Source organism: Mustelus asterias, chromosome 6, assembly GCF_964213995.1.
Source record: "Mustelus asterias chromosome 6, sMusAst1.hap1.1, whole genome shotgun sequence".
Classification (NCBI taxonomy): Eukaryota; Metazoa; Chordata; class Chondrichthyes; order Carcharhiniformes; family Triakidae; genus Mustelus; species Mustelus asterias.
The window spans coordinates 105,684,439-105,709,466 of NC_135806.1; the positions used below are offsets into that span (position 1 = coordinate 105,684,439).

The following is a 25,028-nucleotide window of genomic DNA, read 5'->3' on the forward strand; positions in this document are numbered from 1 at the left end:
TCCCTCTGCACAGCAGCATGCTGTAATTTTTTACCATTAAAATAATAGTCCATTTTGCTGTTATTCCTACCAAAATGGATGACCTCACATTTACCAACACTGTACTCCATCTGCCAGACCCTCGCCCACTCACTTAAACTGTCTATATCCCTTTGCAGACTTTCAGCATCCTCTGCACACTTTGCTCTACCACCCATCTTAGTGTCATCTGCGCATTTTGACACGCTACACTTGGTCTCCAACTCCAAATCATCTATGTAAATCATAAACAATTGCGGTCCCAACACCGATCCCTGAGGCACACCACTAGTCACTGATCGCCAACCAGAAAAACATCCATTTACCCCCACTCTTTGCTTTCTGTTAGTTAACCAATCCTCTATCCATGCTAATACATTACCCGCAACACTGTGCACCTTTATCTTATGTAGCAGTCTTTGGTGCGGCACCTTGTCAAATGCCTTCTGGAAATCCAGACACACCACATCCACAGGTTCCCCATTGTCCACTGCACATGTAATGTTCTCAAAGAATTCCACCAAATTAGTCAAACATGACCTTCCCTTCATGAACCATGCTGCGTCTTACCAATGGGACAATTTATATCCAGATGCCTTGCGATTTCTTCCTTGATGATAGATTCAAGCATTTTCCCTACTACAGAAGTTAAGCTAACCGGCCTATAGTTACCTGCCTTTTGTCTACCTCCTTTTTTAAACAGTGATGTCACATTTGCTGTGAAAGCAGGATAACTACTCAATTAGTCATGTAGTATCTACTTAGGAGAGGGCTAATGGACTCTTCTTTACAAAAGAAAAGATCCCCTAGGATTTTTTTCTAATCAAAGGAATGGAAGCTGGGGCTTTTGTTCAGGTAAACAGGGTCATGTGATACTGTCATTAATGGGAGGAGCTTGGTGTGTAGCAGAGAGAGAGAAACAGCTTTCTGCTCAGTTTCTGGCTGGGGCTGAATCATAGAATCATGCAATCCCTTCAGTGCAGAAGAAACCATTCGGCCCATTATGGCTGCACCGACCACAGTCCCACACAGCCTTATCCCCATCACCCTACTTCTTTACCCTATTAACCCCCTGACACTAAGGGGCAAATTTAGCATGGCCAATCAACCTCATCCACATTTCTCTGAAGTGTGGGAGGAAACTGGAGCACCCGGAGGAAACCATGCAGACACAGGGAGAATGTGCAAACTCCACACAGAACAAAGAACAAAGAACAGTACAGCACAGGAAACAGGCCCTTCGGCCCTCCAAGCCTGTGCCGCTCCTTGGTCCAACTAGACCAATCGTTTGTATCCCTCCATTCCCAGGCTGCTCATGTGACTATCCAGGTAAGTCTTAAATGATGTCAGCGTGCCTGCCTCCACCACCCTACTTGGCAGCGCATTCCAGGCCCCCACCACCCTCTGTGTAAAAAACATCCCTTTGATATCTGAGTTATACTTCGCCCCTCTCACCTTGAGCCCGTGACCCCTCGTGATCATCACCTCCGACCTGGGAAAAAGCTTCCCACTGTTCACCCTATCTATCCCCTTCATAATCTTGTACACCTCTATTAGATCTCCCCTTATTCTCCGTCTTTCCAGGGAGAACAACCCCAGTTTACCCAATCTCTCCTCATAGCTAAGACCCTCCATACCAGGCAACATCCTGGTAAACCTTCTCTGCACTCTCTCTAACGCCTCCACGTCTTTCTGGTAGTGCGGCGACCAGAACTGGACGCAGTACTCCAAATGTGGCCTAACCAGCATTCTGTGCAGCTGCATCATCAGACTCCAGCTTTTATACTCTATACCCCGTCCTATAAAGGCAAGCATACCATATGCCTTCTTCACCACCTTCTCCACCTGTGTTGCCACCTTCAAGGATTTGTGGACTTGCACACCTCTGTGTTTCTATACTCCTGATGACTCTGCCATTTATTGTATAACTCCTCCCTACATTATTTCTTCCAAAATGCATCACTTCGCATTTAACTGGATTAAACTCCAGTGACAGACAGTGACCCAAGCCAGGAATCAAACCTGGGTCTCTGGCACTGTGAGGCAACAGTGCTAACCATGGTGTCAGTGCACGGTTTAAAGACAGAAGTCTGCAAGCTGCTTTGAAAATCAAAACCTCTCTGAAAACTTTGAGGGTGTTAGCCCAATTTATAGCAAGTTCATTTAAAGTAGCATTTGAATCTAGGAGGACCGTTGCTTATTTGAAATGGAAATAGTGATAGATTAAAAATTAGAGTTGCTTCCTTTCTTTTTTTAAACTATTGCTCAACCGTTAAGTTAAGCTGCTTCACTTTATTAGAGTTATATTTAAACTGTGTTATGAATAAAGCTTGTATTCATAAAATATCCTTAATTTGCCAGTAGAATTACTCCTCGAGCAAAGCATCCTATGGTCATACTTAAGCGAAAACAGAAAAATTGTTGGGGTCTCGTCTGCCTTCATGATATACCTTGGGGTTTGGATCCAGGACACCAGCAAGACCAAATGTTACTTTTGACGTGTTGGAGTACGTACTATGATGGAATACCCTAAAACAGAGAATACTTTAAGAGCAGATAAAACATGAAGCAAGTTAAATCTGGATAAATGTGCATTTGACTTCCCATCCTTAGGTGACCCAAAGAACATGAAGCTTGTCATTTTTAACAATGTTTCATATGCTAATCTTCCTGTTGGTATTCTTAGTGCAGCTTGTTTCACAATACATCTGATTTGCGAGCATGGAAAATGCTGTTCTTTAGCTTGGAAAGCGAAGAAAATAAAAAGGATTGTTAAAAGTACTCTTGCTACTGAAACACCAACTCCAGTAAGATTCTGTAAAATGGGAGTACTTAAAATAGTATAACTAAAAAATGTTATTTGAATAATTGTTCATTATAGAATAATGTACACTCTATGACAAGTATGAGTTAGAAAAGGTTATGGATTAACCTTGCTGACTTGAAACAAATGCCAGAGAAAGAAAATCTCTGAAGTTAGATTGGTGAATGCAAGTCCTCAACTGTCAGATGGTTTTACAAAAAGAAATGTATGTACAAAAACATTTTTGATGTCTTAGCAGAAGGGTATCTTGTAATCATAGAATCATAGAAACCCTACAGTGCAGAAGGAGGCCATTCGGCCCATCGAGTCTGCACCGACCACAATCCCACCCAGGCCCTACCCCCACATATTTTACCCGCTAATCCCTCTAACCTACACATCCCAGGACTCTAAGGGGCAATTTTTTAACCTGGCCAATCAACCTAACCCGCACATCTTTGGACTGTGGGAGGAAACCGGAGCACCCGGAGGAAACCCACGCAGACACGAGGAGAATGTGCAAACTCCACACAGACAGTGACCCGAGCCGGGAATCGAACCCGGGACCCTGGAGCTGTGAAGCAGCAGTGCTAACCACTGTGCTACCGTGACGCCCCAATGTACATCTTTGAGCAGAATTAGGGGGATGATAGCATAGTGGCAATGTCTGGACTAGTAATCCAGCCGCCTGGAGCAATGCTGCAGTGACATGAGTTCAACTCCCATCAGGATCAATTCTGAAATCTGGAATAAAATTCTTGTCTCACTAGTAATTGACTCAAAACTACTGGATAAGGTCAACAAAAAAAAATCTGAAAAATATCCTTTGGCGGGGGGGAAATCTGCTGTCCTTTCCTGGTCTGGCCTTCATGACTCGAGATACAAAGCAATGTGATTGACTATTAACTGCCCTCAGAAATAGCCTAACAAGTCACCCAGTTTTATCAAATCGCTACAGAAAGTAGCATTGTCGGTGAACCTTCACCAAAATAACTGCAGTAATTCAGGAAGGCAGCTCACCACCATTTTCTCAAGGACAATGATAGATAAATAATAAATGCTGGCATACCTCACAACGCCCACAACCCATGAATGAATGAAAAGAAATTTTGATTGAATAAAAAATTATGTACAGAGAGAACATAATTGTATGCAGGTGATGTTAAATAAATGAACTGGGGATTCACTGTCACTCCCATTAAAAAAGAAAAACTGAAAATTTAATTGTTAGGTGAGAAGTATGATGGAATTCTCCCAAAAAAATTCTGTGTCGAATTTGCATGAAAACTGGAGTAATTCACGTTGTTTTTTTTCAATGGGTGTTCATAGAACATAGAACATAGAACAGTACAGCACAGAACAGGCCCTTCGGCCCACGATGTTGTGCCAAGCTTTATCTGAAACCAAGATCAAGCTATCCCACTCCCTATCATCCTGGTGTGCTCCATGTGCCTATCCAATAACTGCTTAAATGTTCCTAAAGTGTCTGACTCCACTATCACAGCAGGCAGTCCATTCCACACCCCAACCACTCTCTGCGTAAAGAACCTACCTCTGATATCCTTCCTATATCTCCCACCACGAACCCTATAGTTATGTCCCCTTGTAATAGCTCCATCCACCCGAGGAAATAGTCTTTGAACGTTCACTCTATCTATCCCCTTCATCATTTTATAAACCTCTATTAAGTCTCCCCTCAGCCTCCTCCGAGAGAGAACAGCCCTAGCTCCCTCAACCTTTCCTCATAAGACCTACCCTCCAAACCAGGCAGCATCCTGGTAAATCTCCTCTGCACTCTTTCCAGCGCTTCCACATCCTTCTTATAGTGAGGTGACCAGAACTGCACACAATATTCCAAATGTGGTCTCACCAAGGTCCTGTACAGTTGCAGCATAACCCCACGGCTCTTAAACTCCAACCCCCTGTTAATAAAAGCTAACACACTATAGGCCTTCTTCACAGCTCTATCCACTTGAGTGGCAACCTTTAGAGATCTGTGGATATGAACCCCAAGATCTCTCTGTTCCTCCACAGTCTTCAGAACCCTACCTTTGATCCTGTAATCCACATTTAAATTAGTCCTACCAAAATGAATCACCTCACATTTATCAGGGTTAAACTCCATTTGCCATTTTTCAGCCCAGCTTTGCATCCTATCGATGTCTCTTTGCAGCCTACAACACAGCCCTCCACCTCATCCACTACTCCACCAATCTTGGTGTCATCAGCAAATTTACTGATCCACCCTTCAGCCCCCTCCTCTAAGTCATTAATAAAAATCACAAAGAGCAGAGGACCAAGCACTGATCCCTGCGGCACTCCGCTAGCAACCTGCCTCCAATCCGAAAATTTTCCATCCACCACCACCCTCTGTCTTCGATCAGACAGCCAGTTACCTATCCAATCGGCCAACTTTCCCTCTATCTCACACCTCCTCAGTTTCATCATAAGCCGACCATGGGGGACCTTATTAAACACCTTACTAAAATCCATGTATATGACATCAACTGCCCTACCTTCATCAACACACTTAGTTACCTCCTCAAAAAATTCTATCAAATTTGTGAGGCACGACTTGCCCTTCACGAAGAATGTGTGTTCACAGAAGAATCTCCCACACTCTGTGCACTGCAGAGACCACCAGAGTGAATATCATTAAATTTCAGGGGGCGGAGCCTATTCCCACTAGAGAGGCTGAAATCAGCACACTGAGCGGACAACTGTGCATGCATCGATCTGTCAGTGCCGAGATCAACGTATGCGCAGTGGCCCTGCTTTGATGGCCTCCCGATTGCTAGCCAGCTCGATCGCTGGCCAGCCCTGCGACCCCCGCATTGCTGTCTCTCCATCCCCCACCCGATCGCTCGTCCCCTGAACATTCCTGGGCCAAACCCCAACCACCGCCCCCCCACCACCACACTCCCGGCCCGCCGCAATCTCCAGCACCCCCCCCCCCCCCCCCCCCCCCCCACCAGCGACAGTAACCTCCTCCTGCCCCAGAGTGCTGACCCCCCAACAGGCTGAATGCCCCCATGCCCCCCTGCCATGGCTGAATGGCTGACCCCCCCCCCCCCCCCACCCAGCCCGCCCCGATCGCTGGCCTTCCTCCTTCCTCCACCGCTCCCTGTGCAGAGTAGCAGCTGGACCCCCTACCCCCACTGATCACACCCTGGGCTCTGCCCTCATCAGGCCCCGCCCCGAGACTGTGCCCCCATTTGCCCTGCCCCCTTGGCACTGCCCCATGCTGATGGGCAATGCCAAGGAGCCCACTGTGTATTGGCACTTTTCCCCTTGGGCAGTGCCGGGGGCATAGGCTGGCACTGCCAGGGTGCCAATGCCCAGAGGGCAACCCACCGCCAACCCTTTGGGGGGCCCCAATTGCCTCCTTCACTCCAGCAAGGTCAGACTGCTTGTTCCCCGAAAGTGGGGAACTATAGTAAACCCCACTGGAGTGAACCACTCTGGCGGGTGCGAGGGGGAGCCTACGGGCTGGAGACTTCAGTCCCAGGCCCGCTAATCTCATTTAAATTAAATTGAAATTACCAAGTTAATGGTCTTTGTGCCTCCCTGACGATTTTCAGCACAGAGCAGACGCTGTCAGAAATCTGGTGCTGGGAAATGCTAGCATGGTGCAAACGCGTGTGTGAACCCTGCAAATCAGCCAACGTGACAATCTCCCGGCCCGCTGCGCAAAAAAATTGGCGCAGCAGGATGAGAGAATCACGGCCTACATTTTTTGTTTCTGTAAATAAATACTTGTAGAAGTTCTTAAACATTCTTTCTAGTTCTTAAACCACCTGGCTTTCTGGAATATAACAGCAGTAAGCACCACACAGTCCTTGTGAAAATGAAGTCATGTCTTCACACCTACATGCTCCATCATGTTGTGTAGCACTGCCACAGTGCTAAATGGGATAGATTCAGAACAGATCCAGCAACTCAAAACTGGGTGTGCAGAAGGCACTGCAGGCCATCAGTAACAGAACTATATTCTACTGCAATTTGTAACCTCATGACATAGAATAGCCCTTGAAATACCATTACCATCAAGTCAGAGGACCAATCCTGGTGCAAAGCATGCAAGAGACCATGTTAGGAATAGCACTAGGCATGCCTGAAAAGGAGGTAAAAACTTGGTAAAGCTGCAAACAGGGCTCACACATGCTAACCAGTGCAAACAACATACTATGACCAGAGCCAAGTGATTCCACAACCAATGGATCAGATCAATGTTCTGCAATCCTGGCACACACAATCGAGAATGGTAATGAATAATTAAATTAACCGGAAGAAGCAGCTCCACAAATACCCCATCCCCGATAATGTGGAAGCACAGTATCTCAGTGCAAAAGAGAAGACTAAAAGTGTACAGCACAGTGGCACAGTAGTTAGCATTCCTGCCTCACAGCACCGGGGATCTGGATTTGATTCCGGCCTTGGATGACTGTGTGGAGATAACACGTTCTCCCTGCGTCTGGGAGGGTTTGCTACAGGTGCTCCAGTTTCCTCCCACAGTCAAAAGATGTGCAGATTAAGTGGACTGGCCATGCTAAAATTGCCCCTTAGTGTCCAAAGATCTATGTGTTAAGGAGATTGGCAGGGTAAATATGGGGTTATGGGGATAGGGCTGGAGTGAGTCTCGATAAGATGCTCTGTCGGAAAGTTGGTGTAGACTCAATGGGCCAAAAGGCCATCTTCTGCACTGTAGAGATTCTATGAAAAGCACTGTTCGCAAAATTTGGGTTACCAATCCTCTAGGATTGACCTGGAGTTGCCAGAAATTGAAGATCAATCTCCAGGACACCGATGAGTGGAATCCTGAAGAAAAATCATAATGTCATGAATCATTTAAATGTTTTGTTTTACCAGAAATACAAATATTGAAAATGGGGATAAAAGAATTGCTGCTTGGCCGACAGTCATGCATCGTCTAATTGGACAAGGAGTCGTATTCCCATCCAATTGGAGGAAGACAATGTGTCACAAGGATGGATGCATTGGCTATTATCATGTGATGAAACCTCCAAGAATGCATTTACTCACAGTTGGCCACCTAATGGTCACCATTAGTGAGATTAGCTTTATATCCCAGATTTATGAATTGAATTTAAATTCTACCAGCTGCCAAGATGGGATTTGAATCCTTGTCCTCAAAGCATTAGCCGAGGCAGCTGGTTTACTATCCCAGTGACTTTGCCACTACGTCTTCATCTCCCCAAAAAAGGTTAATATAAAATATTAGCATCAGATTATGACATATTTGAAGACCAGACTATATCCACCTGCTGTTTCAGTTCTCCCACAACATTCTCATCAGTTTTATCAAACTACCAGAATTATAGAACTTTGTGACATTATAGGAGGATAAATCTTAATAGTAGTTTGTTTCATAAAGAAAAAGATTTGTGCCAAATGGCAATGCTGCCAAGTTCATGTGTGTCCATGGCACGTGTGTGCTGCTTGAGTGAACATAAACCACAGAATATTCAAACATCTATGAAAGATTCTCTGTCATGCTCCTGGTGACTCTTGACTCTGGTGCGATCAATGGATTTTCCATGCTCCTGACAGATTCCTCCACACGAGAATTAGTCACAGATGTTACAACTGCCAAGGGGAAAACCCCTAATGTTTGGGGATTCTGGCGAAGTAGCATAACTTCTAGCCCAAAGAGTACAGAATATTTTTGACCTGATTTTATATGCTCTGTTAAATACATTAATGTTGTGTGGTTCTGATAAGAAAAAAGATTGAAAATTGTGGGCTTCATTTGTATTCAAGTACCAATCGTACAACTGGAAGTTTTCAAAATCTCATAAGTCTATGAGATGCTTGGGTAATAAATAATTCCAAGGTCAAACAGTCGAACAGAATTAATCAGGGGAAAAAAATGATTGTCCCCAAAAGCAGGCACGGTGATCACAATGCTTGATTAACCCATGCCCATTGCCTACTATGCAGGCAGAACACAAGCTATTTGCTGCCTCTTAATTTAAATAATAGCATGCAGCCCAAAGCTAAATGCGCTGTTGAGTGGCTGCACATCTCGTTAGGGGGCTCTCATTTTGTGCAAGATGAGCATCACTGATATCTAGTATCTGCTGTGTAAAGTCAGCCTGAACCTCTTAAACAGGATGCATGCCCTGGCCACAGCAGGTGTTGGAAGTAGCTGGCAAAGAGAGTCAGACCTGTAAGAAGACTAATGGTGAAACAGGGCAGAAAGCCTGCTCGGAAATCCTTAAAACACAGCACTGCTGGCCACAAAGATGAAAGTGGATAGGAGGAGAAATGGCCTCTATCCACAGGGAAACAGAAGGTCTTTCACACAAACTGAATAGGGAACAGATAGCGATTGCAGACAATGCCAACAGCATAGCCCAAGGACCTCGATTCAATACCACATGGGGATGAATTTTACGTTGCTCGGCAATGGGCAGGTGTTGGACCCAGAAATGGGCTGATCACCAACTCCCGTTCTCACAGAACAATACGTTTTTCGTCCAATTAGCAAGCACCCGGTAGGGTACTGGTCAACAGCAATGAGAAATGGTGGGCAGCATATCCAACCAGCAATGCAAGGGAGCAGAAGAGGCAAGCCATGAACCAAAAGTCAGTCACAGTGACTGGCACGGGACTATGGCACCTACCGCATTAATCATAATTTGGAGGCTGAAGCTTTTTGCAGGAAAACTTTTAAATCCTTTAAAGAATTGCAGCAGGTAAGAACTTGGTGTGACATGTAGGTTGCCCTTTGTGCTAGCAATGAATCATTCAGGACTCTTGCCATGGAAGAAAGGACATTTGAATGCAGCTGATGCTGAAAAGCAAGTGTCCAGGAAAACACTCAAATTCAAAAATTCAACCCTTTATCTCTCTGCCTCACCACAGATGAAGGTAAAAAAGGAGCCACTAGCTGCTGATGGGTTCAGAGACAGGACAGGCCTACAGATTGATACAAGTCCTCCTCCCAGCTGTGTATATGTGGGATGTCCACTGCCAGAAAACGAGAAGAGGAAATCTCCCAGCCCCACACAACCAGCCTGGATGGAGGTCACAGTGGTGACCAGCAGTTGTGGGGTCATCCAGAGAACCTGGCTGCAGTGGCAGAAAGGTCTCAGTGACCTTTTGATATCTGCCAGAGTATCTAACCATTTCAGAGATGGAAGGGTGTGATGTGAAATGACTTGAAACTGGGATTGCCTACTGTATTGCCTAAGTGTAGGAGGTGCATGACGCAGATATCGCCACTCTGCATTGCCACAGGAGTTTAGCAGAATGGGGGAGGCAAGAGGATGGTACTGTGGCGCCTGTCAGCTGGCGAAGAGCATTGAGAAACGTTAGCCCCCAACAAAGTACATGCTGACCACATATTTCAAGGTATGATTGCAGCACAGCATATTCATTACAATGTCCTTTCTCATTTCCAGGAGAAGGAGATGCATGATAAGACGGAAAGGGCTATGATCAGAGGTGAACATGCCAAACTGGCCAGCCTCATACTGCCAAAGGAAGTGGTCCTAGAGCACGATATCCCCTCACTGGAGCGAATCCATTGGTCAAGGTGAGCTTGGAGGGAGTCTCCCGGGCATTCTGATTCCAGGGGCTCACAGCTGTCTCTTGAAAACTCAGCTTTTGGATTGTAGCGATGGTTTGGGGGTGGTGGGGGAGTGCAATTGGGGGCAGCTGTTTTGAAAACTGGGGAGGCTGTTAGGCAAGTGGCATTAATGGATTTGATCTGTGGAGGCTTGCACAATGTGGGGAGGATGGTCTGTCTGAATGCAGAAGGATTTAAGATTCAAACACTGGCCTGACATCTCCTAATGTTGCCATGGTGTATTCCCCAGCATCCCAGCCCCCCACGATAACCACCAGACAGGGAAGGTCTCAATGGTGCCTGTGGGCACAGTGCGCTCCCTCTCTATAGATACCCAAGCACGGACGTAGCCGTGGAAGAGGTGCAGATAATCTGGCCCGACGGCCTCAATTTCCCGAATGGAGGTTTATTCTATTTTGAACAACCAATTAAACAAAATTAACAAATTAAGAACAAAATATAAGTCAGCCCCTTAAAGGGATACATCAAACAAAATCAAACCACAAAGAAAACTAAAAACATCAAAACCAAAAAGTGATTAGAGTCGTCGATAAAACACTCCAATTCCCATAGTGCCCACCAGGCACAGAAGGCCTCAGTCTTGCCGCCGAACACCGCTTCCTCTTCAGGGACATCCATCCACAAACGTAGCTACAGAAGAGCGACAGACAGTTGGACCAGACGATCCTCTTGATTGCCTGAATGGATGTTTATGCTCTTTTGGTTAAGCCAATTAAATTAAATTAAACAAACTGTGGCACAAATGAAAAGAGCAGCCCCTTAAAGGAATACTACATCAAATAAAAACAAATCACAAAGCAAACTTAAAACAACAAATCTATATGCAATTAAAGGGGTCAATAAGACACCCCAATCCCCGGGGTGCCCATCTGTAATGGAAGGCCTTGATGGTGCGGTAGACACCATGTGCTCCCTCTCCAGGCCATGAATGCAGAATGGATGTCAAACCAACTAAATGAAATCAAATAAACTATGGATAAATTAAAAGAGCAGCCTCTTAAAAGGATACTGCATCAAACCAAAAAAATTGCAACGGAAACTTAAAATGTCAAAATAAAATGTGATTAAATGCATCAATAAAAGACCCCAGCCCCTGCAGTACCCACCAGGTGCGGAAGGAAATGGATGCTTATAGGTGTACAAATACCCAACACCTGTTTAACAATGTCATTGACTCAACAATAAAATTGCCATTAAACATCAACAATGTAATTTCCATTTAACAATGTAATTAATAAGGCAATGACAGTGGAATCCTTCCAGTTAAAATACATCTCAGAATTTACATGCAATGCATAGGACACCAATGCAATCAATGGCATACTGCACCATGGAAAAGTTTGCAAAACTTGCAAAACCACATCCTCACTCTGCCAACTTCTCTCTGGCAAGATGGAATGAAATATATTCAGCTGTCTTTGCACACAGAGCCTCAATGACCTCCCTGTAAGCTAGACCGAACTGTGAGATGTTGTATGGAATGAACTTGACACACAAAAGTTCATGGTCATCTTCACAGACAATGCCCTCCTCACCCTATCCTGAAACTGCATTTCTAGATGCAGCAGGCAGCAAATTTCTGTGAGCACCTTCTTACACAAGTGGAGACATCTGATACACTGCTCCTCACTGAGGTCAAGGTTAACGAATTGCTTACCAAATATCTTGAGCGAATATAGCCTCCTCCTGGAGCCCTTCTCCCAACCATGCACCCTCTTCCCCCTCTTCCATTTCCTAGCAGTTTACTCTCCTCTGTACTGCCACTACTCATTATCCCTAATTACTGCAGACTGAGGAGGAATACAACCTACTGCATCTACATCCTGGAGCAAGTGGTCTGAGCAGAATCCTTGAAATCAGGACTACGTTCTTTAGCATCTCCACACTACTCCCCGTCAAGTCAGTAACTCTAAGTAACACCACAGGCCATCAAGCTTTTTGAGAAACTTAGTAGAAATCAACCAGCAACTAACCTGGAAGTAGCTAATGATCTCTTTCAATAGCACTATTGGGATCCTCCCGGGTGTTCAGTTATGCAAGTTTAAGAGATGACTTTAGTTGAGGAATTAATCTCTAAAATGGTGGTGCTGATGTCAAATGCTGAATGGCATCCCAGTCTGCCTACTCTGCATACTACTTGTGCCCACACCAATGCCCTACCCAAGATGGTATCTGGTGTGGCTCGCAACAGAATTGTGCACATGCACCATGGATGCTACACTGGAAGCAACATGTCCTCATTTTGTAAAGTATGAAATAGCAATCAAAACAAATTTCAAGAATGGTACTTTTACCAATGAGATAAAATCTAGATAAAAGGACAAAACAATGTAATAACATAGTTTTGGCTGCTTTTGTGACAATCTCCAGAAGCAAAGAAGTGGATTCTCCGATTTGGCCCAAAGCGTCTTGTGGTCCCTGAAGATTGCTGTGCCATTACAAGACTAATCATATGTAGAACCTAAAACAAATACCTCAAGAACATTTCAGAACACTTATTTTATATTATGATTTCTGTATCTGGTTCCATTTCCATAACATTAAGAAGCTATGGGAATTCTCCAATACCAGAAAAAAGTTGTTGACTTTCTTTATCTTTTCATAAGTTATTAAGTAACATTTATGTCCTACATTCTGCACTATTTTCTATTCTACACATAAAGTTTATTTTAGTTTATTTATTAGTGTCACAAGTAGGTTTACATTAACACTGCAAAAAAGTACTGTGAAAATCCCCGAGTCGCCACACTCCGGTGCCTGTTCGGGTACACAGAGAGAATTTAGCATCACCAATGCACCTAACCAGCACGTCTTTCAGATTGTGGGAGGAAACTGGAGCACCTGGAGGAAACCCACACAGACATGGGGAGAACATGCAGACTCCACACAGACAGTGACCCAAGCCGAGAATCGAACCTGGGTCCCTGGCGCTGTGAGGCAGCAGTGCTAACCACTGTGCTACCGTGCTGCCCAGAATTTCATAGAATTATTGGAAACTAGATATCAAATTTAAATACATGACTGGAACTTGGTCCCAAAGAACCTTAATTCCACAGTTCAATTTCTGGGTCCAACAGTAGAACCAGTCACCTGCCAGAGATGGAATTAACAGCAGAGAAAATAATACTAAAGCAAAGCAGCAAGTGGAGTTCAAAAACCTTGTCTTACACCCCCAAGAACAGGCATATAAAGACATAACTAAACTGGTATTTCCATACAAAATTTTAATGATTTGTGGCATGATACAGTATTATGCACTGTTAAATGTCAAAATTCTGAGAACTGATGTTTACATCAAACCTTATTATCAAAGGCAGTCTATACAAACTAAATTTATCTTCCAGTTATTGTGACCATTGTGTAGAACACATGTTCCTAGGAGACAACAACAAGTTAAAATGAAACTATCATCTCTCCCAAGAACCACTAAATCAATTGATTTTAAGTAAAACATTGATGCAAATTAAGCATTTTTAAAAATAATTGTAAAAGGCCATTTTGTAAAAGATAGTTACATTTCCTCAGTTTTAGAAAAAATATTTTCAAATTTATTCCTGCACATTGCAGAAAACAAAATCACCTAAGCAGGTTATATATAGCCCTATAAAGTAGACAGATTTAATTCCCTCTTACATCACTGGTAGATACTTCAAGCCACTTATCAGCCGAATGTAGACCACATTTGTTGGACATGGCAGAATACTAGCAGTTACAGGAAAGGATTTGATACCATTTTGTATGTACAATGGAAATCTCAATTTGCAAAATGTTTTGAAATACATTAAAACATGCACATCTCAGAAGTTTCTTTTTTAAATTGGGCATTTTGTTTTCATAGTAACATGCCAGAATTCCAGTATTCATATTGTGCCTGAAGCAATTTATAACTTTCATTTATATAGCACCTTTAACACAGAAAAGGCATGTTCAAGAGGCTTCACACACAAGTAATCAGACAACAATGGATGCCGAACCAAAGACAATATTAGAATCGGTGGTGATCAAAGAACTGGATTTTAAGGAGGGTTTTAAAGAATAATTGATGGAAATTTGAAAGGAATTTGAGAGCTTTCCAAAGCATATGGCCTCGGTAGTTGAATGTACTGCTGGAAAAATGTGTAAAGGAGGAAGGTAGGCAAGAGGCCAGAGTGTCAGAGTAACAGAAAGCCTACAGCAGGGAAAGGATTTAAACACAAGGCTGACAACATCAAATTGGACATTTGGACGGGGCAGGGAAAGAGGCATCAATCACAAATGTGGGTCAGGGCAGGCAAATGTACTGGGTGATGACTTGGTATGGGATAAAGTTACAGGGAGTAGAGTTTTGGATGAGCTGAAGATTGTGAAGGATGAATAATGGGAAACTGGCCAAGGCAGCACTGGGATACTCAAGTCTGAAGGCGACAATTGGCATGGATGTGAACGATTAAGTGGACTGGGGTCAGGGCGGAGGCCAGCAATGTTATGGAGGTGGAAGGAACTTGCTAGCCAATATTATAAATATTTCATCAATACCCATCTACTGTTGAACTCAAATGCAGAATACGCAACACTAGCATACACATCTTAGTATACTGCAGAGCCTCTTGTCTTGCTCAAGTCTCAGATAGCCAGTAGGACTAACTAAACATGTCATCCTTATTTCCAATTTGTTGAATAGAAACCACAGAAAATAATCAACTGCCACTTTTTGAAACACTCACCTCTGAAAGGTATAAAAATGTATTTTCTCCAATGTTACATTTTGTGTTTGTGCATTGTGAGTAACACAATTAAATATCAGCCACCATCAGGAGAAACAAGAGTACAATCCACTAAATTATGTGTTTCAGAATAAACTACCTTCAATTATTTTTAGTTTACTAAAACTTCTAGGAGGACTTCACAAAGCAGCCTCCTGTACTGCACCCAGTGCATTAATAAAATAAGCAGCAGCAGCCTTGATCCACCCAAGAATCATCATCACTGTATACATTATCAAAGTCGATAAATAATCATTGTAATTGGGTTCCACTGTACAAACACTTACAAGTTCCTGATCCTGCAACATTCAATTACCTAATACCACTTCTGCAGTATTTTACATTGACATCAAGCTTGGTACCTCACATTTAACTTCTCTGGCATCAGAGAGCTAATAATTAGGTTACACCAATTTTTGAGCAAGGGAGTCATTATTCGCAACCTGCCCACACCAATTCTGGTGGAAGTAGGCAGCATGTAAATTTGGTGATGCCTACCTCACTTACTCAAATGTAGTATAGGGCAGAGAACCTGTTGTACTACTGGGTGCCTCTGCTTTCAGCAGGGAACCATGGAATTTTAATTAATGTTCTTAAAAGCAGCCTGTCCCTCTTGAAGAAAGGACAGCTGAACTGATTTACAGAAGGCCATTGTTGATATTATTGCTACAATTCTAAACAAGGAAAATAGAACAGCAGTGCACTGAAAAGGCTCCAGGGTCATGAATGAAGGCCTAAATGGTGGTGAACAGCAGGAGAAACAACATGGTTCTCTGGGAGCCAGGAGTCTCTCTGACAACATTTAAGGACAGTAAGGAGTCTAACAACACACAGGTTAAAGTCCAACAGGTTTATTTGGTAGTAAACGCCACTAGCTTTCGGAGCGCTGCTCCTTCATCAGGTGAGTGGGAGTTCTGTTCACAAACAGGGCATATGAAGACACAAACTCAATTTACAGAATAATGAATAATGATTGGAATGCGAGTCTTTACAGCTAATCAAGTCTTAAAGGTACAGACAATGTACTCACATTGACAATCCATTCACATTGTCTGTACCTTTAAGACTTGATTAGCTGTAAAGACTCGCATTCCAATCATTATTCATTATTCTGTAAATTGAGTTTGTGTCTTTATATGCCCTGTTTGTGAACAGAACTCCCACTCACCTGACGAAGGAGCAGCGCTCCGAGAGCTAGTGGCATTTGCTACCAAATAGGACTGTTGGGCTTTAACCTGGTGCTGTTAGACTCCATACTGTGTTTACCCCAGTCCAACGCCGGCATCTCCACAACATTTAAGGAGGCATTGGGAGCAAATAGCAGGTAGAATTTCAGATTCTGCAGTTGAATACCAGTGCCATAAGAAGCTTAATGACCTCAAGGTCACTGAATGCATCTTCACATGACATCTCTTACCCACTTCCCCTCCGGCTTCTCACCCTGCTCCATACAACACATCACTTCATTTACCCAGAACCAGTCCCTATCACTCAGGACTCACAATCACCTCCACATACTTTCAGCTATCCAGCTCTGGCAAGAACACCAGACAGTGCAACAAAATAACTAGTATTCCTCCCTTTGTCTTACAGGGCAAAGTGACTAATAAGGAGAGCAGAGCAGAGTTAGGAGGGGACAAAAACACTGGGTATCATAGGTCTTACAGAGCAGTTGGCTCTCTGTATCACAAGACTAGTTGCAACAGGACCTTTGGCATTCCACATCACTGAGAACATGAAGGATAATTGTACGTGCCTGTCTTACGCCCCTTGTCAACTCACAGATCACCCTCCTGTTGCTATTGAGCAAATGTAAAAGCTGCTGATGGTCTCATCAAGGAATTTGCTTTCCATTCCAACTTGCTTCTCCTACCCCAACCTTCCCATTCTGGATTGTCTGTTTTCAAGCATCCAACAACTGTCAACTGCCCAACTACCATAGCAACAGTAAGAAGACAGGGAACAGTACTGATGAAGAAGCTCCATCATTCAATCCGACACTCAGCCACCAGCTCAGATACTAGCACCGAGAGACCAGTACTGAGTTTGGATTAGCACTTAATGAGTCATAGGAACATAGTACTTAAGAGCAGGAGTTGGGCATTTGGCTTTTCAAGCTACCTCTGCTATTCACTATGATTCCTGGCTGATCTGGTTGTGGTCTCAACTCCACCTTCTTGTCCAGCCCCCATAACATTTGAGTCCCTTGCTAATCAAAAATCTATCTTATGCAGCCTTGAATAAATTTAGAGATCAAACGGTCATCTGGACTCAAAACGCTGGCTCTATTGGAGACAATACACATCTCTTTAACCTGTGTTGAATGCTCCCTCCACCCACATTGTCTGTACCTTTAAGACCTGGCTGGCTTTAGAGATTCGCATTCTAAGTAGTATTCTGTAACTTGATTTCTGTGTCTGTGCACTGTTTGAGAGCAGATATCCACTCCATCTGACGAAGGAGCAGTGCTCCGAAAGCTTATGGTATTTGCTACCAAATAAACCTGTTGGACTTTAACCTGGTGTTGTGAGACTTCTTACTGTGCTTACCCCAGTCCAACGCCGGCATCTCCACATCTATTCTTTCCCCATAGATGCTGTCAGACCTGCTGAGATTTTCCAGCATTTTCTGTTTTTGAATAAATTTAGAGACCCAGCCTTCACTATTTTCTCGGAAAGAGAATTCCACACACCAAAAAGCCTCAGAAAATAATACTCATCTTAAACCATGTCACCTAGTTTTAGTCTCCCTCAAAAGAGGAAACGTCTGTTGGGTATCCACCCTATCAAGTCCCCTCAGGTCCCATATGTTTCAATAAGATCACCTCTCATTCTTCTAAACTCCCAACAGATATAGGCCTCAAGCTGCTTAACTGTTCTTCATTGGATAAGCCCGTCAATGCAGGAACGAGTCAAGTTAACCTTCTCTGAACTGGTTCTAATGCAATTATATATTTTTTTCAAATAAGACGACTACACAGTACTCCAAATGCAGTTTCATCAATGCTGGGTTAAGCTGCAATAAAACTTCCCTACTCCATTCCTCTTCAATAAATGTGAACATTCCATGAGCCTTTCCAATCACCTACTGTACCACTCGTTTTATGTGAATCATTTACCAGGACAACCAGCTCCATCTCCGCCACCAAGTTCTACAAGCTTTCTCCATTTAAATAGTATATTGACTTTCTATTCCTCCTGCCAGTGAAGTTCACATTTACCCATGTCATACTCCATCTGCCAATTTTTTGGCCACTCGCTTAAATTGTCTATATCCCTTTGCAGGCTCTCTACAGAACAACTTACTTCCCTACCTATATTAGTGTCATCAGCAAATTTAGCTACCATACGTTTGGTCTCGTCACCCCAAGTCACTGATATGGATTGTAAAAAATTAAGAGGCATTCCACCAATTACAGCTTGCCAATCTGAAAAAGTCCCATTTATACCTACTCTTTGCTTCCTGTTGGCCAACCAATTTTTTTTAAATTCAATTTTTTATTCTATTCCGTGCTCCATGTGCTATTATCTTGTGTAGTAACCTTTGATGTGGTATCATATCAAATGCCTTTTGGAAATCTAAGTACACCACATTTACCAGTTCCCCTCTATTCACCTTGAATGTTACTTTGATCATTAAGTACACATAACTTCCCTTTCATAAAGCCATGTTAGCTCCATTTGATCACACTGTGATTTTCTAAGTATCGTGCTATTATCTCTTTAATAATGGATTCCAACACTTTCCCTATGACAAATGTTAGACTGCCCGGTCTATAGTTTCCTACTTTCTGCCTCCTTCTTTCTTGCATATGTTACATTTGATATTTTTCAATCTGTTGGGACCATTCCGGAATCAAAGGAATTTTGGCACATGATAACCAATGCATTTGCTATCTGTGTCACCACTTCTTTTAAGATCCTAGGATGCAAATCATTTGGGACTTCAGATCTAACAGTCTTCCTAGCATTTTTTCTCTGGTGATGGTTTTAGGTTCATCCCTCCCTATCACTTCTTGATTATCAAGTACCTTGGGATGTTTTCTAAGTCTTCTATTGTGAAGAAGAACACACAATACTTATCCAAGACCTCCACCATTTCCACCATCATTCACAGCTCTGACGAAGGGTCATCCAGACTCGGAACATTAGCTTTATTATCTCTCCACAGATGCTGTCAGACCTGCTGAGATTTTTCAGAATTTTCCGTTTTTGTTTCCACCATTTCTTTGTTTTCCATTACCAATTCCCCAGACTCACTCACTAGAGGACCAACACTATCTTTAGTACTCTTTTCCTATTTAAATACTTGTCGAACTCCTACCATCTGTTTATATATTACAAGTTAGCTTTCTCTCATACTCTCTTTCTGCCTCTTTTATTATCTTTCTTTGCAGGTTCTTGAAATCTGTCCAATCCTCTGGCCTCTCACTAATCTTTGCAGATTGTACAGTGTGTCACCAGGGATGCATGGGTTACAACCAGGCCAGGGATAGTGGATGGATCATGAACCAGCTCAAGAGGGCAAGATTGCAGACGAGTTCGAAGGCTGGTGATTCAGATGAGGACTTTGAAGGGAGAGCGTATAAGAGAATGGGGTTGGGGATGCACACCAAGTGCATTGCTGGCCTCTGAGACAGCTTCCTGTCATTGTCATGAGCACTGAGGAGTCCTGCTGCAAAGTAGCTAAGGACACGGTACAGAAGTTGTCCTCTGCACAGTCTCTGCTCCATCTCTCTATCAAACTGCTGCCCCTAAATCAGTTATCATTTTGGTGTGAACAGGCCTCCTTTTCCTCAGCCTTCCCTCTGTTAAATTCTGGAACTCACCACAACTCCTCCAAAACACTCCAAAATACTTTCAGACATTGTGCGAAAGCAGAAGTTCTTCAAAATCAACTTACCTACAAGTCGGGTGCCTGGCTATTTAGATAATGCTGTGTTGGGTCCCTCCCAGCTGAACGCTTGTAGTTTAGTGAGTAGCACACACTTTTGTCAAATGGACCCCCGTGGTCCAAACATGGCATCTGGGCTTCTCACCAGGCAGTATGACTATATGATGTCATGACAGGATGAGTTCAGAAGTTTCAGAGCATACAGGGTACACCCACATGAGCACCCTCCTCAAAATGGTGCACTGCGCCAGCCATGGCAGAAGACGATGATGGCACAGAGTATATTCCCAGGAGGGCAATTGGCCATCGCAGTTAGCAAGTTACAGGTTTTAATTTTGTGTCCAGAGGGTTTAGGTAACAGTAACTATACCAACGTTTTAAAAAATACAGGTGCTGTGCATACATTACAGATGCCACAAGCACTTCCAGTTGATCCATAATGTTTATTTTACAAAACCACTTCCCATTCATTTCCCATGCTAAGATTACAAGCCAAATCACATTACACAGTTAAATGGAAAACTTCATTCCCTTCAATGGGCAAACAATACAGGAGTTTAAAGAAGAACAGTTTTACTTTTACTTATATTTCACAGCAATCTGTTTATTATTGCTTCATATGGATGGTTATAGAAGTGCAGAGAAGATTCTTTAGTCCAGAACTCTGCTGGTAATTAGCAGATAAAACTCTCATTTATTTGCATGAAACTCCTCTGCCAGCTATTTTAAATAGGCTATTACTGCTGTTAAAATATTGGACACAAGAATGTCAGATCGTCATGTTAAGCGTTTGTCCATCAACATGACCAAAAGTGATTTTGAACCTTTTGCACAGAGTTCCCAAGTAATGTCGCTGGAGCAGAACCATTGCAAACACTAACAGGTACGATTCATATACTGCTTCACAATCTCAATCTACTCAAGTACTACTAATAAATGCTTCTTCAGAACTACCATTCCAATGCGCAGAGTGTAAAATACCAGTCAATTATTAATAATTGTGTAACTAAATTCCTGTCCAGTCCAATGTCATGTTACTGTGCCACAGGGCTCCTAACCTTTTAGGTCAGAGGACAGATTCAACTGACCAGAACTGAACATAAACGCATATCTACCAGCAGCAATTCTAGTTCGATACCACTACATGCTACCATTGTCAAGAAATCCACAGAAAATATCTGCACCCAGGCTTTCTCCAATCAGTACCTGTGATTAAAGTGATAATTGAGAATCCTTCATGTACCAATGTCTACCATTTTGGAATTTGGGGATTATACGTCAGTTCAATATTGGAAATCTCTATTAACTTCAGGGGTGTCTTTTATTTTGGTGTACAGATAACGGCCTCTACATAATTTAACCTGTAAAACTGTATTCCTAAAGAACCATCCTCTATTTTTCTTATTTTGTTAATACTGATTCATGCACACTAAATTTGCAGAATGTGTTTTCATGGGTACTTTCCTTTAGGTTATGTTTGTACACAAAAAAATGGAACTACAACTTGAGTTGCTCATCCCTGCTACGTAATATCAATGAGTTATCTTGTATAGCTACTGCCTATAAGCACATTAAAAGATACTGAGTGTTGTAGATTTTTTAAGTTTAGGTTCCATGACAGAGTAATTGCTTAGTCAACTGGTGGTGCTCTCATTACTAGACTAGGACGAGGTTATCTGTTCCATGATGTCACCACTCTAAAAATCAGCATATTGTTGTCATAAATGCATCATCATCTCCATGACTGACAGCCAACCTTGCAGGCCAAAGGTAAACATTATCTTGGTTTACAAATGTAAAAACGTTAATGCTTCCAAACATCAAATGATTTTTAAGTTAAGGATTGTGTTTTGTTACCACCTTGAATTTATGTTTCTTTTCAATTTCTGCTATTTAAAAAGTATGTTAAAGTAACATTTTAGCCACTTACACAGTGCATAATTCAGCTAAACATCAAACTGCACAATGAGAATAATAGTTAACAAAGGTGTGTATGAGTTTTTTCTCATACAAGTGAGATAGCTAGTAAGTTGACAACTACTTGTGAATGAGATATGATCATCTCATTCGAAAACCCACCATCTCATGTATATTGTAGGTTTCCATTGTAGATCAAAAAATGTAAATATTCAATAAATTTTTAAAAATATTTTTGAGGCTCATATAAATGTCAGTATCAAAAAGCTACACGTTAATAAATAAAAACAAACTTTACAAAAACACTTTAATTTACAAGACACACTTTAGTTTTACAATTAACTTAGAGTAAACAAACACTGGAACTACACCGCATAACAATTCATCGAACAGTTGATGTAAACCTTTATTTGGAAAGCAGCACTTTAGGAACTTGGGTGCAATCTTTGTAGTTTTGCATTTACTGACATTACCAGTTTTTTTTAAACTTACTAGATTGTTTTTGTTTCTCTCTGGTACGTTTTCAATTTGAGCAAACAAAATACTGAAGATTACAGACAGTCCTCAGTGTACTGTCTTAGCACTGCAAGCCAAAATTGGGGTTAGACTTCAACATGCTTCTTACAAGCGGCACGACTACTACAACTTTAAACACGTCACACTTCAGTGGATAAGTAAACCACAAAATAGAACTTCTGCCTACCTTGCAAGGAAATGCAACAATCCTCTCAAATAAGCGTGTAATAAATGACATTAGCACTTTTTGCAAAGTTGTATTGTTCTTAATTACAAGCACCGCTATTTTAAGACTCGTTTCATTGGATCGCTTTGCACTTACTACACAAGTAGAAAACAATAACATTACAGTTCTGTTCTTGCTTCAAACCAATGCCGATATACAGCTAAATGCAATTTGAATGAGTAATTCAAAGTAAATGACTATTATTTATTTTAATTAAAAAGTTACAGATGGCAGATTACATTCACTTGTTTTCTTCTTCCATGGCTCCCCTAAAGCAGCGTGGTGTAACATGGCACCAGGAGCGCCTCAGTTCAATGCAACTTAAAGACTTGGCTGCTCACTCGCTCAGAATGCTAGTATTGTTTGCCAACAAATAAAAACACATTTATAAAATTCTGAAACATATGATTATAACGAAGGAAAACCCCGATTCCAAGAACTTCAAGACACTGGATGGCTTTGTCTTCGCGGGAATAAATCTAGATTCATCAATGTTAAATAAGCGAGACGAGGTAAAACAAAATGTGTTACTTGGATGTGTTTGTTTTATTACTCGCCGCATTACCAACATGACTTTTCCAGTTCACTGAACAGCATCTTGTATAGGGCGCCCTAGTAGGGAGCAGTAACAGCTAGTTGTGTCTTAACTCCAAGCATAATGATAATATGGAAAGAAAATATTTATTTCAACTAATACAGTTTACAAACTTTCCCTCCACAATAACATCACTATCATCGCTCAAGTCATCCGTCTGTGTTTTCCATCCACAGCACAACGACATGTGAACTTCCAGAACTGTAACTAACGTGGCTTTTCAGCGCAAGATGCAATTACAACGTGAAATAAAGCATTTATTGCTTAACGCCCTCAAACCTTTTGTGGAACTCTATTCTGCTTCCCCCCCCCCCCCCAACCCCCTACCCCTTCTTCCAGCTTTTGATCACTCTGGGGCTAAGTTCACCCCTTGCACCTCAAACAGTTCTGTGGCTCTCCCTCCTCTATACGACTTGCAGAAAAGTGTAAATAACCCCACTGCACAAAAAGTGACAAGAGCACCACCAGCTACAAAAAACCCCTCAAAATGAAATCGGTACAACTTATAGGACAGCTTTCTCCACCAGCGTGTCTTACTTTTTTTTCCTTCCCCCCCACCCAGCATTTCCATGAGCCACCCATCCACCCACCCACACAAAGCAGCACCCAATGTTCCAATACCAAGAGAACAGCAGCTACTTCTTGTCCTGGAGTCTAACTGAGGGAGTCAGGATTAAACTTGAATGTTTTCACACACACCCCACAGTCCCGAGTTTGACATCTCACTATACCATTCCGGACCCGCCGGAGTTGAATCCGGGCTCGGTTTGCCCGTAAAAGCTGAGGTAAACTTACTTTTCCCTGGCTTGGCTGTCAGAAGGTACAGTGTTACTCTTGCCTTTGGCGTACATGCTTGAAGAGCTGGATTGTCACGCACCTGTCAAGCCATCAGGTCCCGGGAACAACCCCGTCACCATGGCGACGAAACCACGGCCCGCCGCCATTGGCGGGCGCCGGGCCCGAGGCCGCCCCCTCGCCATGGCAACCGTCTGATGGACGGGCCCGATTGGCAGCGCGAGCGGCTGCTCCTCGTTGGGGGAGTTTGAAACCGTTGGAGTTCGGATTTTTTTCGAAAAAAAACGGCCCGGCTGTTCTGGTGAAAGGCCCCAACTCCCCGGCAAAGGTGCGGCACAAAACCTGGACTGGATTGTGAAGCAGCCAAACAAAACCATCATATAAAAAGACAACAGCAACTACCGATACCGTGAGTTATTCCACTGTGTGTCCACAAAACAAGTTCAACAACAACAAAAAAAATTGTGACCATGATTATATTTCAATGTTATGTTTAAGTTTATTTATTAGTGTCACAAGTAGGCTTACATTAACACTGCAGCGAAATTATTTTTAAAAATCCCTGAGTCGCCACACTCCAGCGCCTGTTTGGGTCCACTGAGGGAGAATTTAGCATGGCCGATGCACCCTAACCAGGGCACTCAGAGGAAACCCACGCAGACACGGGTAGAACATGCAGACTCCGCACAGACAGTGACCCAAGCCGGGAATCGAACCCGGGTCCCTAACACTGTGAGGCACCAGTGCTAACCATAATGCCACTGTGCCACCCTTTATCGCTTTTATTTAACGATTGCAGGCACAGGTCAGGAAGGTTAGCTCGAGTTAAGCACAATTTTCAGTCTCTGTCACCCAAAACAAATGTCATTTTTCACTGATACTGACGATGCAGTTTGGTAAACACTACT

At 42.8% G+C, this 25,028-nt stretch overlaps 1 protein-coding gene across 6 annotated transcripts in view; it reads right to left on the reverse strand.

The window, feature by feature from the left end:
• Positions 1-24,232, reverse strand: part of ssbp2b (single stranded DNA binding protein 2b) — a 441,186-nt gene extending 416,954 nt beyond the window's left edge. For 4 of the 6 annotated variants that reach the window (XM_078214850.1, XM_078214849.1, XM_078214848.1 and 1 more), the window contains exon 1: positions 24,121-24,232. In XM_078214850.1, the coding sequence (XP_078070976.1) occupies positions 24,121-24,176 (56 nt within the window). In that variant the 5' untranslated portion in view covers positions 24,177-24,232. The remainder of the gene's footprint in view (positions 1-24,120) is intronic. The other 2 variants (XM_078214852.1, XM_078214851.1) reach the window with 2 other exon arrangements.
• Between the last annotated feature and the right edge of the window lie 796 nt (positions 24,233-25,028).